At 31.5% G+C, this 20,100-nt stretch overlaps 1 protein-coding gene across 1 annotated transcript; it reads right to left on the bottom strand.

The window, feature by feature from the left end:
• Positions 1–8,531: 8,531 nt before the first annotated feature.
• On the bottom strand, positions 8,532–19,552 carry LOC111386439. The gene is made up of 12 exons (XM_023010906.1): positions 19,363–19,552; positions 16,066–16,508; positions 14,584–14,906; positions 14,136–14,213; positions 13,845–13,947; positions 13,534–13,622; positions 12,515–12,630; positions 11,644–11,696; positions 11,510–11,558; positions 10,334–10,434; positions 9,254–9,366; positions 8,532–9,175 (listed from the first exon to the last, which is right to left on the bottom strand). Exons 2-12 carry the CDS (start codon positions 16,477–16,479, stop codon positions 8,836–8,838), a joined length of 1,779 nt encoding a protein of 592 aa, XP_022866674.1. The 5' UTR covers positions 16,480–16,508; positions 19,363–19,552; the 3' UTR covers positions 8,532–8,835.
• Positions 19,553–20,100: the final 548 nt, after the last annotated feature.

Raw genomic sequence — 20,100 nt, 5'->3', positions numbered from 1 at the left:
AGGAGTAATTAGAAAATCAGATAGTCCTCATAGATCAGCAGCCTTTATAGTTAGAAAACATTCAGAAATTGTTAGAGGAAAAAGTAGAATGGTTATTAATTATAAAAGACTTAATGATAACACTATAGATAATACTTATAATATACCAGATAAGACAGTGTTAGTAAATAAAATACAAGACTGTAAAATTTTTAGTAAATTTGATTTAAAATCTGGATTTTGGCAAGTAAAAATGCACCCAGAAAGTATTAAATGGACAGCTTTTACTTGTCCAGAAGGACATTTTGAATGGCTTGTAATGTCATTTGGAATTAAGGATGCACCAAGTATTTTCCAAAGAAAAATGGAAAGTATTTTTAATAAACATAGTAAGTTTGTAATAGTATACATAGATGATATTTTGGTTTTTAGTAAAAATAAACAAGAACATAGAGGTCATTTACAAATTGTATTTTCAGAATTTATTAAACATGGTTTAATAATTAGTAAAAAGAAAATAATTTTATTTAAAGAATTTATAAATTTCTTAGGAGTTAATATAGGAGAAGGTAAAATTAAGTTACAACCCCATATTGCTAATAAAGCTTTAGAATTTTTAGACAAACTTATGCTAGACCATTTATAAAAGATTTGGGAAAAATAGCAGGACCCTTATATGCAAAGACATCTCCTACAGGACAAATATTTTTTAATCAAGAAGACATAAAACTAGTTCAACAAATAAAAGAAAAAATAAAAACTTTACCAGAATTGACTATGCCTTTAGATTCAGAATATTTAATTATAAAAACAGATGGAAGTATGATAGGATGGGGAGCTATATTAATATGCAAACCCAATAAATATACTGATAAAAGTACAGAAAGAATTTGTAGGTATAATAGTGGAAATTATAAAGAAAAAGAAAATTTAAGTAGTATAGATGTAGAATTATTAGCTATAAATTATGCATTAGATAGCTTTGAATTATTTATTATATCTAAGAAAGAAATAATTATAAGAACAGACTGTGTAGCCATAGTTTCTTTTGTTAATAAAATGAAAATAGATTAAAAAAGAAGTAGTAGAAGAAGGTGGTTAAACTTTATAGATAGAATTACAAATACAGGAATTAATATAGAATTTGAGCATATTAAAGGTAGTGATAATAAAGTGGCAGATATACTAAGTAGAATAATAATAGATAGAAATTATTAAATCTTTTTAACATAATTTTGTTATACAGATGACAAGACCAAAGCCTATAAGACCAGGAATTCCACCTAGGAATTCTTTTGCATCAAGATCTTTACCACAGACTCCATTTAATCAGAATAGACCAATGTTACAAGATAAGTTAAGGTTTGGAAACCAAGAACTTATAGTTTTTCCCAATAGTAATATTTCTTTTAAAATTTTACCGCATATTTCTTTATCTAGAGAAGAAAAATGTATTTTAGACAATTTATGGATTTCATATAATAAGAATCCAAAAGATCAAAAATATTTTCTTGCATGCATGAATGCATTGTCAGAACATTTTAGTCAAAACAAGCAAATATTTAAATTTTATGTTGTTATTAAAGGTAAAAATCCAGGAATTTTTCATTCTTGGATAGAAGTTTTAGACTGCATTAAAAATTTTCCAGATCCTCTTTACAAAGGTTTTACAAATTTTCAAGAAGCATTAGATGCAGCAAGACAGCATATATGAATAAATTTTTATTTATCTCCTTCTTTAAAGAATTATTCTGACCCTCCATTAGACTTCTCTCCAAGTAAAGACCGAAATATTTTTTGTCAACACTGTGAGTGTATGCAAAGAAATTATAAAGTTATCAATGAAGCCAATCAGAACCTTTCACTAGAAAGAACCCAACTTCAAAAGAAAGTGGCTCAACTAGAAAGAGAGATTTTGGATCTAAAAGTCCATTATCCAACAGGTACTATGGAGCCCAAAAAGTCCATAACTAGTCCAGTCCAAACGGTAGCTGGTAAAGACTTATCAAATCCGTTGAAGGTTGTGGACTTATCAAAAGCCCAACAGACTCAGGAGACTGTTGATTCCTCTACTAAACTAGATAATCAGACTCAACAGACTGATAAATCTGCTACAGAAAAAGGTAAAGAGATTTGAGATATTTTAAGACAGCCCAGCGGAAATTTTGATTACTTAGTTAAATACAGTCCACCAAAACATTTTTCATCAGAACACTTTTCAAATAATCCAGAATTTTCACAAGCTCAAGAAATTCATTCCAGTAAGGGAAAGAAAAAATGATAGCCCAAAATAGTCAAGACTATTTATTTCTTCAAGAATCACAAGACCTTAATCCAGATACTGTTTCTTTAGAAAAGATCTTTGAAAAAATTGAAGAATTTCAGAAGCAATCCAAAAAAGATGAAGGAATTTCTTCCAGAAAAAAGAAAAAGATTAAGAAGAAGAAAAATGATGAAGGATTAAAAGAACAAATTAGAGAAGCAGTCAATCAAGCATTTGAGACAATCTTAAAAAAGAACCATGGAGAAGAGAAAAAAATTTCAGAATGCCCAGATCAAAAAGAAAAAGATGAAGCCAGTAATTTCAGACTTTCAGATGAAGACGAAGATCCACAGAACGAAGGATACAATAATTCAGACAGTGGAATGTCATTTTCATCAGTGGCACGCCACAATCTTGATACTTGATAAAGTTCCTCAATAATGCATAACAAGACAAATCTGAAAGAAGAAAAGAAGAAAAAATTGAAGACTTTTTATCATTATACTGTAGACTTTTAGAAAAAATCTCCATTATTGATGTATTATTAGAAAATGTGTTGGGACTTTTTGAAAAAGAAAAGATTTCCATTTGAATTTTTTAGACATTTGAGAGACCTTTTTGTAAAGTTGGTGGAAATCTTGCAAAAGAAAGATTCCCAACTGTAGACCTTTAGAATTTTTAGCAAAAAGACGTAGAAATTTTTGCTACTTGTTAGATTTTAGAATGGCCAGAAGTTTCTCGGTGAAACGTGTGCCTTTTTCAAGGATAGATTAGACTTTTTGCTCCCAAGAATTTTTCTATTTAAGGAATGAGTTTCATTCTGTTTAGGCAGAAGTTTACAACCTGTGTACTCTCTGCTATCTAAAAAACCTTGAAACCTCTCCTCCAAAAAAATTCTCAATCCAAAAAACATTGTATAGCTGAAGCATTCTTGTGAATATTTAAGGTATTCTTTTAATTTCTTAAGTTTATTTTAAAACTTTAGGGACTTTCCGAAAGGAAAATCCTTAGTTGTAAATCTTTTAAAGATGAATTTATAAATCCCTAAATTATATTTTACTCTTTTATATTTATATTTTTGTATGCTTATGTTTTTGTTAAGTAAATATTTGTTATATTTATCATTTCATCTTATGCATATAATAAAAGCATACCTTGATTTCTAGAAGCCATATTGTTTTTAGGTTAATCCTGAGTGACTCAAATAGGTGAACTTTTTGCCGGAGTGATATAAAATTTTTAGATTAATTTTTTCTCTTTCCCCAGCATCTTTAGAAAACATCAAAAGGGAGTGCCAAGGGTAACCTTGTAAAAAGAAATCAGGTTCAAGTTTATATGTCATAGGTGGTGAAAAATTTAAAAAAAAAGAAAAGGATTTATATATGATTCTTAAGAAAGATTTATAAGAAAACTAACGAGAGTACTGAGTAGGATTAAAGTTATTAAAAGAATCCTATCATTTTCTCTCATTCCTCAAAAGATAAAAGTTCTATTATTCTCTCTCTCATTCCCTAGATCTAAATGACTCAATTTCCTCTTACTCAAGGTTGTCAGGGATGCTAAATCCTCCATTTTTGTCTAGGCTTAAAGCCAAATAATCGTTAGTCAGTCCACCGTCAATGAAGATCACCATTAATCTCTTGAGATTTTATCTTTTCTTTCTTTTTACATTTGTTACTCTCTTCTCTTCTGATTTTTCAAATTTAGAGGTATTTGTTTTTTTAGTCTTTACAAATTTGGTCTGAATTGATACAATATGTCTCTTTTTTTTGTTTTCTATTTTTTAGTGGCATGAAAATGTTAAAAATTTGGTTTATGTAAGTTATCTATGAATTTATTTCTTACAATTATGTTTTTCATTTTTCTTTCATGTAAATAATGGTTATTGGTCATTATTGGACAAATTGAGTTTGAGTTTAATTTTTGAGCTTGTGAAATGAATTAAGATTGAATTGGGTATATTCTGGTAAACATGCACAAATAACCTCGGTTAAATGTGTCTTTATATGATTATTCCAGGTTATTTGAATGTTGTTTGAAGTGTTGGATTATTATATTTTTATTCTTGAAAATATCTTTGCATTTATATATAAAACTTATGGCTTAGTATATGAAAAGTGGTGCTATTTGAAACTATAAGTATAACACATATCATGTTTGTCATAACTTGGCCCTTCATGTCTTGGAAAATCAATACGAATGTGAAATGTATGTCCATTCTGACAGTAACGAAATCATCTGTTGACAGATGAACTGTAGTTCTTCACAGTTAGGCTCTGAAATTCTCGACAGTTGATTGTAAAAGCCAAATTTTGTTAAGCTTCTCTTCTACGTGTGATTTTAGGGGTTGAAATGTATAACATGTCATTTGAGCATCATTATTACTTTATGAATTATAAACATAGTAGTTATGAATCCATCTGTAGAGATAAACTATCATTCTAGATAGAGAAGTTATCGACCCAGAAGGTGTTTGCCTGGACTACCGGAGGGTCCATCGACTAGCTAGGTAGATGAGGGATTGGTATGTATTATCACTTAAATTTAAAAACGCATTTGTCCCACTATTTGAAGTTTTTATCTTCATGATTTCAAACATGGTTGTTTTGTATAAGGATACTGACCTGAAAGTTGGTAACACAAACTACCGAAAGGTACATTGACTAAATGGGTAAAAGAGGCAATTGGTATGTGTCACTACTTTCAATTTTAAAAAACAAACATTAGAATGTTTTGATTTCTTAACTTGGCATTTGAAACTTGATTATTTCGTATGAAGGTGTCGAATTGAAAGGTACATGATCGAACGGTCACGAAATTCCTTATGCTTATGGCAGACTGTAAGTTCCGTAGTAGGATAGTTATACAATGTCAAATTTTTATATTTTACGTTAAATATGTGTTGTTGAAGATAAACCTATCATTTCGATGTTACACTTCAAATTTTAACAGAATCTGTTATTTTCTTCCATTATTAAATTTTGGTGCCTAATACAACTCAAATCACATTTGCATAGGAGTATACACTGATGTACCACTGGCATCAACCATATCCGTTCAAGATGACGATGATGTTAACACAAATATGCAATGATCGACACGTGTTCGAGTGCCTGCTGCATTGACTAGAACTCCATTCACGAGGAGGAGCGGATAGAAAGTCAACCAACGTTAAATCAAACAACATATTAGATACATTGTAGGAGTTAACTAGGAAAATAGTCACATATTCTCAAAGATAACATAACAGTTGTTTTAAGTAGTTAATGATCGTGATAGTGCTTTTGGATGTATTTATTTCACAATAGAAACGTATTGTGATGGTATCGCTTTTTTACTTTAAAATGTTTTACAGTTTCTATTAGTTATGCGCACAAATATTTTAGTTTGCTGTAATCGCTGCTTAAATGTTGTGTACTCCTAGGTGAAATTCAATGGTAACATAACTGAATTTGTTAATTTTACAACTATTATGCTTATGTGTAGACTATATTTATGGTCTCTAGTTTCTGTCAAGAATTCATGTGATAATGTATGTACATAATGCTGTGTATTTGAATATTTGTTACATTTGATTTTCAGTGTACTTTACTCAATTGCAATGAACTGTCGAAAACTATTCATACAATTTGTCATTACCAAGTGTCGAGGATGACAAAAACAATTCGTTGAGAACGGCAGATGAACTGTCCGGCTGTCATGCAATATGTTGTCTATGGATCTATATTTTACTTGTGAAGTTGAACATATATTTGCCTGTCTGTGAATGATGTGGGAATATAATGAATATGTATGTTGAAAATGGTAATGTAAGTTGAGAATGTGTTGGGGAACACCGTAAGTTGAAAATACCTTTATGCAAGATATGTACACTCCAATGAAATCAATATGTTATAAACATGATAAAAATGAATAAAGATAACGAAAACGTTAAATTGATGATTTTTTTTAAAGTACAAAAAGCACTCTACCTCTAATATTGTAGTAAATAATTCAATCCAATTTTGTAATTGTTATCCTCCTTTTCTTCATAGTAATACAATTTAACATTAGTGGTGTTTATCATTTATGTGTCAATTGAGTCTACTATTTAATGGATTGTGATAGCAGTTTTTGAATGGTATGATTGAATTATTTTCAACAGTAGCAGAGTTCGATAATGATAACATAAGGACCAATAATGGCCGCAAACGATAATGACAACAAAGCTATAATATAACTTGATAATGTACAACGCAGTAGGAGGAACATTCGATATATAACGTCAACAACGACATTGAGCGATTGTTTAAGAAACTTGTATTACATTAAGGGTTGAACAAACTTTCCCCTATGCGACACGATAAATCTCAAGTTATGACTCATACCTGAAACGTTAAGATTGCAAATGTGAGAATTTTGCACATTTCATATGTCAACATTTAATACCATCAAATTGGAGCTTTTGAATATTTAAATCCATATAATAGCAAAAAGAGAAATAAAGGGTTTCAACAGTTTTCAAGTGTCGAAATCGACAGTTAAATTATCTATCCCGACAGTAAGTAAATGTCGAGTTCGACAGTTCAGATGTCTAATCCGACGGTTTCGATGACACTACTCAACAATTAAACTGCCTTTAATTTCGGGGAAGCTTGAAAATCATGTATTTAGTTTTTTGGAAGAAATTTATTGAAAACATTAATGGTGATAATCAATTCTTAACTACAACATCACAATATCTTCCCCAAATAAATAAGGAATGACTCAATGCTTCATTAAATATGAAATCTTTTACATTTTTTTAGAGGATGTTGGTATTTTTTGCCCTTTGAAAAATGTATCAAAAATAAAATACATTGATGAATAAGAGATTCAAAAAGTTCAATTAAATATAACCATGTTGTATTAAAATCTAAAGTAGTAAACTATGAGATGAAAATATAAATAATTTCTAGTAGTTTACATTTGAGATTGATCAATAGCTTTCCCTTGTTAATGATGGAATGAAGATGAAGAAGAAGAAGGTAGGGTTTGTGTTCATAAATGCTTATGTGTTTTTCTTGACTTTTCACCCATTTTTTTTAACAAAAATTCACATTATACAATATAATAATCATATTTTAAATGTTTAAAATATATAAAACAAATTATCACATCACATCATTAATTACATTCAAATCAAGCATTTATTGCTCCTAAAAAGATGTCATAAAAGGTAAAGTAGACATTTTGCATTAAAAAAGTGACATTTTTGGAAGAAATTGGTGCAAATGAATTTTTTTTTTTTTATGCATTTTCAATTTCAGTGACATTTATGTAAATTTCCCTTTTCTTAATCCACTGTTCGTTTAAATTTCGTCAGACTTTGTCCAGGAGTGAAGTTTGACCTTGACATTTAGCCATGTTGGTTTTTATTTATTTTATTACAATTATATTTTTGCTTAGGATTTACCTAAGCCTACCTAAGCTTGTAAAAGCTTGAAATTTAACTTTGCCGTCTAACCAATGTTCTAAATGTCTTGGCACCGTCTAGGCATGATGTTCGACCAAAACGCTAAGTCAAGTGGCTTGGCACTTTATTCGGCAGTCAACGATTGTCGTTGACCGCTAAGGCACGCCTAGGCGCAATTATGCAGGCATTATCATCATTTTCTTTAATTTTTTTTTTTCTTTTTTTGAAAATTTTATGTTGTTAAAAAATTGTCAATGACTAATTTCTTTATTTTTCTCTAATTTAAAACAACCACTTGAAGACACGGAAGACGAATTAGATAAAGAAGAAGATATTGAATTGGAGCCCGATAAAGAGTTAGATAAAATTTAAGTTTCTATACAATTTTGTATTTAAATTTGAAATTTATCTTTTTGTTGGAAACTTTGAAAAAAAAAATGTATAAAGTTCCTATAAATCTGTTTTAAATGTTTAGTAAGCATTATTTTTAATTATTAAATAATTTTTTGATTTATTAAAAATTAAAATAATATTAAAATAAGAAAACGCGTTTTTTCGCTTTTTTGCGCCTAAACTTTCATAGCCCATAGCTTGACCTCCACGCATTATGCATGTTAATACACTTCGTCTAACTATGCTTTACGCTTTTTAATACATTAATCTTATAACGATCCAATATATAAAAATCCTTATTGTACATTGTGGTAGATTCAACGTTTTTATAATTTTAATTTCTCCTACTATGTTCCTTGATGCAATGAATTCAGATATTACTTTAGTGAATAGTTATTTCGTGAATCTGTTTTAACCTAAATCCAACCACGGAATATGTATTGCTTTATAAAAATAAATAAATAACCATGAAATATATGCTGCTCGGACACAGTAGAATATAGCTTAAGGATGACATGTTTGGTAAGATGAATTTGACCGGACAATACTAATGAAGACAAAAAGTGAAAATCTTTTCTATTATGGTGTCTTCTCGAGTCTAATATAGCAATTAAATATACAGAATGGGATACATGGGACTACAGTTACTAACATGATGTTTAATGAAAAAACTATGATAATTGACCTCAAACCAGATTCAGCACAAGAGCTGCAGATAACATCGAACTCGTACTGCTGAATCCATTGACTGAACGCAATCAACGATCTAGAGAAAGTTCCTTTGGAAAGATCCTGAGGCAAATCTGGAAGTCAGGCCCGCAGCCATGTTTTCAGCATCTAATTTAACCTTCTGCCTTCCAGCAGTCAAATCATTTTCCCGATCCCAAGGTTTCCATGGATGTTTTCCCTCCCAGTCATCTTTTACTGGCTCCTGCTTCGACTTTTTCTTTGAACTACTCCTGCCTGATTCTTTATGCTTTTCAACCAATGACTTTGATCTTTTGGCTTTATTATACTGGTCCACCAATTCTGCGTCGGTATTTGCTGTTTTCTTTTCATGCTCCTTCGAAGCAATTGCAGTAGCCTCATTGTAGGCTTCCAAGTAACTGCCCGAAATATCTCGGTTTTAGAAATTAAAGTCTAAAAAAATCCTGCACATATTAATGACACAAAAGTTCGCGTACTTCATTTTTGCTTTCTGAGCCTTTTCTGAAGGAGTATCCGTCCAGGCACTGGTATCACCTCGACCTTCTTTCGAGCTCTTGCTAAACCTTGTCGACTGCATGGTCATTCCAGGCTGAGGAAGAGAAATCAATCAGATTGACTTAACAAGTCGTGAACAACTTAGAAGTAATGAACTTGTGATAAGAAAATAATAATAATTTCCGACGCTTTTCAGCTTTGTTTGTGTAATTAGATTAGCAAAGTATGAACGCATTTAATTTCATTTTTTCTCATTATTTATATCATAACCGGAAAAGGAACAAAAACAAGATATTACCAGCCATATATTTATTAAACAACTTCAAAAATTCTATCAGTGCCCCTAAATTATGAGAGAAACAAACAGGAAGTACAATATCATTTTAGACATGAAACAATCTCTTACTAATACGCCTATTCATTCATCTGAGCTCATTCTAGAGCAGCAAGGACATGAAATTTTGTTCACTTGGGATTTAAACTTCACCGTTCACACATGGGTTCTCTAGAAAATTAACCACCCATGCTCTTCACGTTGTATTGTTAGTAAATTAGCACATGTCAAGTATTGATAAGACCTAGAGCATGATTGGCCAAGTATCTTCCTTTTTTTTTTTTCCTTTCTTTCTTTCTTTTCTTTTGTTTTTTTTTTTTTTAAAGAACAAAGAAAATAGATTGCGTATTTTAAAAGTAACCATTACACCTTAACTTTGACCAATCAAATTTTCTTTTATTTTAAAACTCAGTTATTTACTTTTGAGTAAATTTACTTAATAAGTTGACTATTTGAGCTTAGCCAAACCCAAACGAGCTTTAATGGAAATAACTTTCACATTTCTATCACAATAAGTAACTTAACTCTTTTTTAACTTTCACAAATAGAAAGAAGTTAGTTACTTGTAGCTTTCTAATCTTAATCAAACATGCTAGTCTTAATCCCAGATGGGGAACCAGAAAGGACAATGGTTATGGCTCATGTAAACAGGTAACCTTTGCAATGCATAGTTTTCCAGACGGAATAATAGAGGGATGGGAGGGAAAAACATAGATACAATCCGTACTTTTCTTTCAGGCGGTAAAGTTGTCATCCATTCTTCTCTTTTTGGTGCGACTTTAACATCCATCTCAGCCAAGAGTATGTCATCACCCTCCATGGATATACCTGCAGCCAACAGTAATCTGGTTTTCACGCTGAGATCATAATTCCCTTAAAACAAAGAAACATTTTCATTGCTGAAATACACACAAGGTAAAGAGATTCAAGCTCCCAAGTTACAGTACTAAAGATGGGATACACAACAACATGGATGCCAAAGAATAATCCCTCTTTTATTTATTTCGATTGCAAAAAGAGTGAGAAATAGAATTGGAGGCTGAAATTTAAGTACCTCAGAAAAGATAAGAAAATAAAAAATAAAAAATAAAATAAAATAAAAAATGCACAGAGAATACCCATCTCAATAACATGTACATTATCATAACCATTATTTAAGAAATGAAGCGCACAGGTTAATGTGATAGAGTAACAAGTTTGGCTAATAAGCTTAACAGAATAAAAATATGTACACCAACTTACAAGTGAAAACATCACTTATTTTCAAAGTCATTCTTACTTTAGTGTCAAAGTAACTTAACTCTTTCCAACTTTAACCACAAAAAATATTATTTACCAAACCAGTTTTTTTATTTAGCCTTTTATTCATAAAAAGATAGAATTGATTGGTTGATAAGTGGATAATACTTGAGGGTCTCTTGGAATGTGTGGTTGAAAATGAAGTTTGGCCATTAATAAATTATTTCTAAATTTTGCCAAACGGAGGCTTAAAAGTTCAACTCTTTAGGCTTAGCCCAACACGCTAATTTTGAGTCTAATCCAAAATACCTCATGTTTTCAAGAAATCAAGCAAACATGACACATCGCACTATATTCCTCGAATTTTTGTAGCTTTCAATCCTCACTAGTACATGTTACTGTTAAGATTGGTTGTTCTCCTATGGGCTTGGAGGTTTGAATAGAGTAGATCAAACATATACAACTTTTGCTAGGATAGGATTTTGTTTGAATTAGATAAAAGAAATTCGATGGAATTCTTGTTTCTAAACAAAATCGGCAGAATTAGGTTCTACTTGTGATTTCTAATGTGCATTTGCAATTGCATACAAGAGAGAAGGGTGGCAGGAGAAGGTGGGAAGTCAAACAAGATCAATCACATTAAAAGTTAGCAGGATATGCAAACCTTGCAAACGTCTCCATTGTGCAGCCTCACGCATGGCTTTCAATTCTATCTACAGAATTAAAATATTTTTGTGAGCGAAAATTATAAAGAACTTGTTTAAGGTTTACCTAGACGTAGCTATGCCAAAATTGTACCTTCAATTCCTCTTGTTCCTCCTTGAGCTTTATTTTATCGTCCAGCGTTTTCTCTAACAGAAAACATAGTTTGATAAGCCGAAAATCATATACAAATCATTTAGGGTTGTTTGATAAAGCTTTTGATAAAACATGGTAAAATGTGAGATTGAAAAGTTCATAAAGTAGTGGGTCCCTTGAAGTGTGTGGTTAAAATTAATTGTTGACTTTGATCTCAACTTTTTAAGCTTTAACAAACAAGCACTTAAACTATGCATAAAGTTTCAGTTAGGGAACACTAGATTCGAGAAGATAATTCCATATAATCCCAAGCCTACGGCAATTGTAGTGTCTTCAATGCAAAAGAATAACAATGTATCGAAATTATCTAAAGCCACATAACCAGTAGCCACTCATCTCATCCACAAACACGTTATTTTCAAATATGATTCCTTAGAAAGAGATAAATTAAGTGACATAGGTCAATTGAACCCAAAATCGAGTAAATATTTCTAAATCTAATCTAATTTCAACAAACTATGCATGTTTATGCAATTAATTCACTATCATTTTTCCCCCAAACCGATAACCTCTGCAATTACAGAAAATTCTAACCCCTGTTGAATATAACTTGCAATGTACTCTAATGTCAAGAGTCCACAGCAGATTAATAAATCAAAAATTGGTGATTTAAAGCATTTCTTAGCTACATGACCTGAGCTTCAATATTAATTATAAACCAGAGAGCTCTTTGACGTAAACTTAGTGGAATAACTATATAATTTTTTTAAGCGTAATATCTCAAGAAACTTTGGTTGAAATTTTATCGAAGGAAACAAAAGAGTAATAGAAAACTTCTTAATTAACTGGAAGCTTCAATAATTTCAAACACTCACCTTATCAGGATCTTGCAGATCTTTAAAAGCTTTGTTCAATTTAACGAATGCCTGATGAGCTTGTGGGTGAGAACATTTGTCAGGGTGCACCATAAGAGACAACTTCCAGTACCTAAGAAGAAAAATGATCATCAGTAAAACTAGCGGCACATCATAAAATAGAAAAATAAATAAAAATCAAGGACTAAAATGAAATATCATTTTCAATCAATTAATATGGCAACATCAGGTATCAGGGAGCACGACACTGAACCAATTTAACTACATAAAACTGGAAATCCATTATTCACATTGCGTGCGGCACATGCAAAACTACGGAAAATCATGAATGCCAACCATAATCTGAAATCATGGGCTAAGACTAATATTCAGCAATTATTATAGGGCTAGATAACTGTCACCAGAGTAGACAAATGGAGTAATGCACATTGTAGAAACCTTATGTTTCTGCAGCAATCCTTGCTATTACATTTTCCTATAAAACTAAATTTCATAGTTAAAGTAGCCACAACAATAGTTTTGAAACTTCATCACCCCAGTGACTCTGTATAACTTAGTTCAATGATATAATCAATAACAAAAATCATTAAAAGACACAGAAATCTACATCCTTTACAAAACAACAGCTACTATAAAAGAAGTTTCTATGTTGACAAGTTTAAATCTTTCTAAAAGAATGCACATGGCAAAAAATAAATAAATAATAAATAACAGTCAATTTTCTATATTTTTATTGGCAATTGGAAACTTGAGCTTGCATCGATACTGATAAAAACTTGAAAACTGCATGCTTAGTGGAATCAATATACGAAAATCGTGTGGAAACTGAAATATTTGTAAGGGGGAAAAAAATTCTCTCGTTTCTTCAATTTTTTGGATTTTTATTAGCAATTGGAAACTTTTGCTTGTTTTGATTGATACAAAAGGACTTCATACCAAGTGGAATCAATATAAAGATCATGTGTTTAAGAGTACAAATTATCAATTCTCCTCAAATTATCATCTATATGTATACCTTTTCTTTATGTTATCAGCTGACATATTTTTGTTGACACCCAGTATATCGTACGGACTATCATCATCTGCACCCATAATTCTTGTAATCTGAACATAAGAAATAAGTTCAGTCCCACGCAGAAACAAACATGGAGTTGTAATTAGCAACAAAAGCAACTGCATGCTATGTAGGAGATGATTAAGGAATTTTCTCATTTTATTATCTGCATATTAAGGGTCCATGAGTTGAGTATGTAAATGGGCAAAGAGTTAATTATTATGGGTGAAACAGAGGTTTCCTGATGGTCATGGAAGGGGAAAAGAATGAACCTCTTCGAAGCGCTCTGCCTCATTTGCAGACTCAGCTTCAGTGACGACAGCAGGAGGTGGAGGTCCTATAAATATTCCTGTGTCTTCATCCAACTCGGCCTCTCTGTATATATTCATCATCAAAAATTAACATAGAAACCACAATCCAGGGCTGAAATTTCTAATGATCAAGAAGCACTCTCATAAGTTCTACAAAGTAAACTTAATATAAAGATTTACAAAATGCAAAAGAACCTATCAGGAAAATTTCCTTTGAAATTCCTAGCCACAATTTATAATTACTGTTAATACCTCAATTCAGCTTCAGCTTCAGTTAATTTAGCTGCTACAGCAAGCAACTCAGCCGACGGCATTTCAGGTCCAATCATCCTGCAATAACCATGAAATACCAAACCAGTTGGACTTTAATTGGCAATAACCAGGAGTGCTATGATACCAAACCATTTGGACTATAATTGAACATGCTTTAAAAAATAAGGAACAAACAGGAAAGCCCATATTGAATTGATAGTGTTCATCTTCCTTTCTTTAACAGTGTTATTCATTTCTTTCATGTAAGCAAAGAAAGAATAATTTACTGATCTCTCCACTTCACAGATTTGAGTAAAATGTTAAAAAGTACACATATCTTCTTGATTCAACTGTAGTATTCTGACCTTTATTTTTTCCAAAAAATGAAGCTATCTAAATAATTGTAGCTTCCCATGTTTGTGTGTGTTAGGGAGGACAGGTCTAATACCTCCTTTGTGGGCCAACACAGTCTTCCTTTGTATCATTCAAATCATTTTCAGTCATATTTCTGCATTCTGAATCTGCCCTCACTGAATCCTCTGTCTGTGATACTGGATGATCAAGCAGCTGCTTTTGAGGTTGGGCGTGGGAGTGGATAATAGGTCCCAAAACTTCCAATGTTGGACCCACATTTGGTGGAAGCAGAAAAATATGATCACTACTTTCTTTAAGGTTTAAAGAAATAAACAGCTTTCTCAGATGCTTGATTAACGACCTTTCAGATAATCCGCTTATATCAACAGCTTGTCCATCGTCAATCATTCGCAAAAGCTAAACAGAAATCATTTATAAGAATGAATATGTTGTGTTTCAGCTAAAACCAAATTTGATTAGGACAATGCACATGCATGTGGATTGTGGTGAAGTATTGATATTAGAATCACTATCATCTCAGAACAAAAAAAAAAAATGAACAAGAAGGTAGAAGGCGTCTTAAAGTTATTGCGATCGCTTAAACATATGCAAAAACTATCCCAAATGCATTTCATTATCAGGATACACCCATACAAATTGACTCCATTGAACGATAAAATTTACCAAACAGCTAATGTACCAAGCTAACCACCATAGATAGGATTGATAAGGGAAAAAGGATGCTAAAAAACCTTATAGAGCTCTGCTTGGTGCATCCTACTAGAGATGACAAGTCCAAATATTAGAGCTACCAAGCATATTTGGCTAAGCTTTAAAAAACTAAAAATTATTTTGAAAGTAACTCTTACCATGTCCTCAAAATAAATAACTAATTTTCTTTTTTGATCAATTAAAATAATTACTTATTTACTTCAAAGTGATCTTATAAGTAAAAAATTTTACCTTAACCAAACATTCTCTATTTTATGCAGATAATGCAAATATAGAATTAGCACCAAGTCTATCTATTAATCACTCAATAAAGTGGGACAAAATCCTCTAATTGCCTTGATCTAGAGACCAACAGCACAAAATATGACTGAAACAAATAATCAATAGTGTAGAGTAACTATATTGGTAAAGCACAAATTGACGTAGTTTTCTGGACTTTATAAAAATTTTCATTTGCCTTCACCAACATCTAGCAACCTAATTTCTTTCCTTTTTATGCTTATCATTTTTTCTTCAGCTAACATTACTACTCGGGCTCATTTTTTTCTTTTTTTGACCAACTTATCAAGAGTCAAATTGTAAAAGAAGCAAAAATATATATCTTTTTTATTCATTAAGATGTCCATATATTTTTCCACAACAAAATCCCAGTATTTGTTACAGATAAAGTAACTTTATTTCAAACACCCATTACATAACAAACAGTAAAGCCAATTGATTCAATGAAGAAGTGAACTGTTAGATTTTTCAAAAAGCGAAAAAGATACTAAATCACTATAATCAAACACAAAAAATTAATATTATTCATTTTTAAGCTAAGCATAAAAAGCTTACTAGTAAATACCTGCTCTAAGTCCCCAGCAACACCTGAAAACTCATTTAATATATATTTAGCCACAACGTGTGTAACCTCTTGCTGTCTCTTGGGCTCCAAATCCTCCGACTCGGATCCACTTTGGTCATCTGACTCATACCTTCTTTTCTTTTTCTCTCTTCTTTTCTCCTTTCTTGTTTCTTTAGTATGCTTCTTCTTGTTCTTCTCTTTATAATCTCTTCGTGATTTCTTGCTTTTACGCCCTTCATCCCGGTCTTTACCATGTCGTCGTTTATGGGTGCGTTTGTGCCGTTTTGAGGACTCAAATTCATCAGAGGAGGACGGTGATGATGATGTGGCAGAGGAATTATCAGTGGAGGTTAAGGATTCCAATGAGAGTTTTTTCTTTCCGGATTTTCTAGTCTTATTTAAGTGGTATCCCATTGGAATTTTTGATTGGTAAATAATTTGAGCTGCAAAAAGGAATAATTCGCTTAAAATAAAAGAAGAAACCTGTTAAGCTGATACAGGAAATTTTCTGGGAAGAACCAAGGAAAAAGGAGAATACTTCGTAGGAACATACAGGTATAACATTCAAGGAATAAATATAATGATTAAATGCAATTATGAGAAGATTTTTTATCCTAATATGAATTCAATGAACAATTATTAACCTAGTTCCCGACAAACTAGCAACCTCAACTTCATGAGAACCTTCACATAGAACATATAAGAAATAAGTTAGTTTTATAATTCAATTCCGAGGAGTTTAACCAAAACTATGAATACAGCAAACAATCGGTGACTATTTTCTAACAAACAAAAATTATATCCTTAACTTCATAACAACCTTCACGTAAAAGTTAAAACTTATAAAAAAAAGAAATTGAGTTTAAATGCGATTCTGAGAAGTCTGATTAACAATAAATAAGCATTCACTAAGAATTTCTCCTAATATCTATCAAACAAGAATTATAACCTCAATATCATTAGATATTTCAGGTAAAACATCCAGGGTCTCTTTAGCACACCATATTTGGATAAAGAATAAAGGTTATCCAATACTTAGTTTGGCTTTGACTACACCGACTAGATTAATCGGTAAATTAATAGTATCCAGACTTAACTAGATAATCTGGTGGGGAGATGTGGGTCTACACCAGATTAAGCAAACTCGTGCTATTGGTTGCACCATACGCAAGCATAATATTCCTATAATCAAATATACACAATTCTGGAATATAAAATCTCTGAGAACCAACCAAAATTACACAAACAGCAGTAATGGAAGTAATGTGAGCAGTAAGCTTAGAGCAAGAATTGTTCTTTTCTTGCTCTTTTATTTTTTTTATTTTGCTTATTAAGTGGTCGTTTTCACCATTTCTCCACAATTAACGGAAAAAAGATTAGGGAGTTTGGTTTTTTTTTTTTTTTTTTATAAGTATTAGGGAGTTCTTTTTTAATTATTATTCTTTTCTAATTTTACATTTTTTTTATTGAATTCAAATATGATATTTATAATGAAGCGCACTAAGCAACCGTTTGGCCCCCATTATTCCCCATTAAATTATATTTTATTTTTCTCTCTATTCTAATTAATTACACATTCACCAATAAAATAATATTACACGTGAACCCAAAAAATTTTCATTCCTTTTTAACCCCACGTTCTCCAAAAAATTACTATTCCTTTCATTATAATGTTGAATAATGGGAGCCAAACGGGCACTATTTTTACCAGTCCCAACCCACTTATCATTTGACATCTCCAGACTTCAATGTAGTTTCATGATGAAAAAAGGTCACATCATAGTGGAGTGAACTACAAAAAGATATATCACCCGGAGAATACTATTGTACTTAATAACATTCAATTCCTTGAGCTTCTTTTGAGTACTGCCCACATAAAAAGGGCTCAAGAAAATAACAAATTCCTTTCAAACATACAGAATCATCATGACATACTTCAATAAACCTCCACTACTGGAACTACAAAATTCTCTATGACACATAATAAATATAACTGCTTCATTCAAAGTTCTTTAAAACATCAAACCTAAGTTTAAATAAAGTCATGTTGTTGCCCCAATTTTAGTTAATCCCAATTATCTTTCTTTATTTACATACAACTTGAGATATCACCTTGAAAAACAATTGATTAAAAATTTACAGTCCTCTTCTTGGAAATGAGATCCCAAATGAAACACAGATTGCAGATTTTGAGTAACACAGGCCCAAAAAATCATACCTGCCAATATAAAATAAACTGCCAGGAATTTACAACTGGAGGACTAGAAATTATTATTATTCTTTTAAGTTTTTAAAACAGGAACTAAACCAGTTTGTGATTAAAATTGGTTTAACATCCAGAAGAACGCTAAGAAGAAGGAAAATATTCAGGTAGCATGCATCTGAACTATCTATAAATTTGCATATGAGATGTAGACACTAAAATCACTTGACTTGCTCCCCAAAGTGGGTGAAATAACAATGACATATAATGCAATTAATTGTTTACATATCTTTCTAAAGACACGTAGCATCTAAAAATTAAAGTTCTAACCTTAATCAACAATATGCAAAAAGCTGAGCTTACAGGTTTTGTGCAAGGAAAAAGAGTTTTGTGCAGTTTGTAAGCACCGCAGAACCTCAAAAAACAAAAGTTATACAGACATTCTGCTAATTTGTTACAGATTTCACCACCAAATGTGAAACCGTCATGAAATATTATGCTTCATTTCAAATCTCAAATGTTTAATATCTTATATTCCCAATCTTTCTTCACGCATTTCTTGATAGTTTGATGAGAGGACCTAAATTCAATTCCTGACAATATGTTAAATTCCCAATCTTTCTTCACACATTTCCTGATGGTTTGGTGAGAGGAACTAAATTCAATTCCTGACACATAATCCTTTTTTCGTTTTTTTTCCCAATCTATACAAAAGTGAAAGTCATATTAACCCAGAGCCAGATTCTTTATAAGATATATATAAAAAAAAATGGCATCTCTCTCTATACAATTCTTTTATCCTGTCATAAATAGAAAAATATATCCACACTAAACCTAATCAGTTAGTCAAAAGAATTACAGAAATCAAACTATAGGAATATTTTCATCAAGAAAGTAAATAAAAAAAATACAAAATTACTCAGCGAGCGCACGAAAACGAAGCAAAGTCTTTTGTACAGAAAAGCGATGAAACAGAGATACATTAAAACCTCCAATAAAAACCCTAGAATATAAAGTTTCCCAACTGCAACAAGCAGCAAAATTCCAAGAGTTCAAAATCTTAAAACTGCAAAAAGAAAACAAACTATAATTACCTGAATTTCAAAAATCCAAGTGAGAGTCACGATCCGAGGGTTTGTGGGGTTCAATTTTGATTCGATCAAATAGAAGAGACCAGAGAACAAAGAGCTGGGGTTTGATTCAGCCTGGTTCAAGCAAATTATCATTTGGGGAAATAAATAGATTAGAGCAGCTTCATTGGAGCTCCATTCTCATTTTATATTCCACATTTACAATAATGGACATCGTTGTATTGAAGATGTTTTTTTTTTTTTTTTTTTTTTTTTTTTTTTAAATGGAAATGAAAGTAACGTGCATCCTTACTCTATGGAAAAAGCTTTCTGATGTTCCCACATGGCTTTTACTCCTTCCCCAAAGGGACCCTCCTCCATGGTTATTACATCACCAAGCTGCTCCAACCCTTCCTCTGGTTATTACATCACTTGGCTGCTCCAACCAGGAATCGAACTCCCCACACTTGGTTCCAGAGCCCCCCAATGTGATTGTTCCGCCAACTTGGATGTGCCCTGGGGGGCGTATTGAAGATGTTTCTTGCATGTTATACGGACATAGAAACCTTACATCGGTTAAAGGGTTTTAGACTTATTTCTATTTTTATACATGTTAAAAATATAATTTTCTTATATTTTTGTTTAATATAACCCCTATATTAAATATTATGATTTAAATAAGAGTGGTTCATATTTATTGACAATGTAATCAGACACGTTATATACGGACATACTAAAAGAATTTTGCCTATACTCAACAAG

Source organism: Olea europaea, unplaced genomic scaffold (genome assembly GCF_002742605.1).
Source record: "Olea europaea var. sylvestris unplaced genomic scaffold, O_europaea_v1 scaffold355, whole genome shotgun sequence".
Classification (NCBI taxonomy): Eukaryota; Viridiplantae; Streptophyta; class Magnoliopsida; order Lamiales; family Oleaceae; genus Olea; species Olea europaea.
The sequence above is the reverse complement of the archived record's forward strand: the minus strand, read 5'-3'. Positions and strand labels throughout refer to the sequence as shown.

Excerpts from the sequence above, each read along its gene's own strand:
- LOC111386439 (XM_023010906.1), bottom strand. The coding sequence starts at position 16,479 with ATGGGATACCACTTAAATAAGACTAGAAAATCCGGAAAGAAAAAACTC. Across the intron at positions 14,214-14,583 it reads TGTGTTGGCCCACAAAGGAG|GATGATTGGACCTGAAATGC; the intron begins GTATTAGACCTG and ends TGGTTATTGCAG. Across the intron at positions 13,623-13,844 it reads AGGCAGAGCGCTTCGAAGAG|ATTACAAGAATTATGGGTGC; the intron begins GTTCATTCTTTT and ends TCTTATGTTCAG.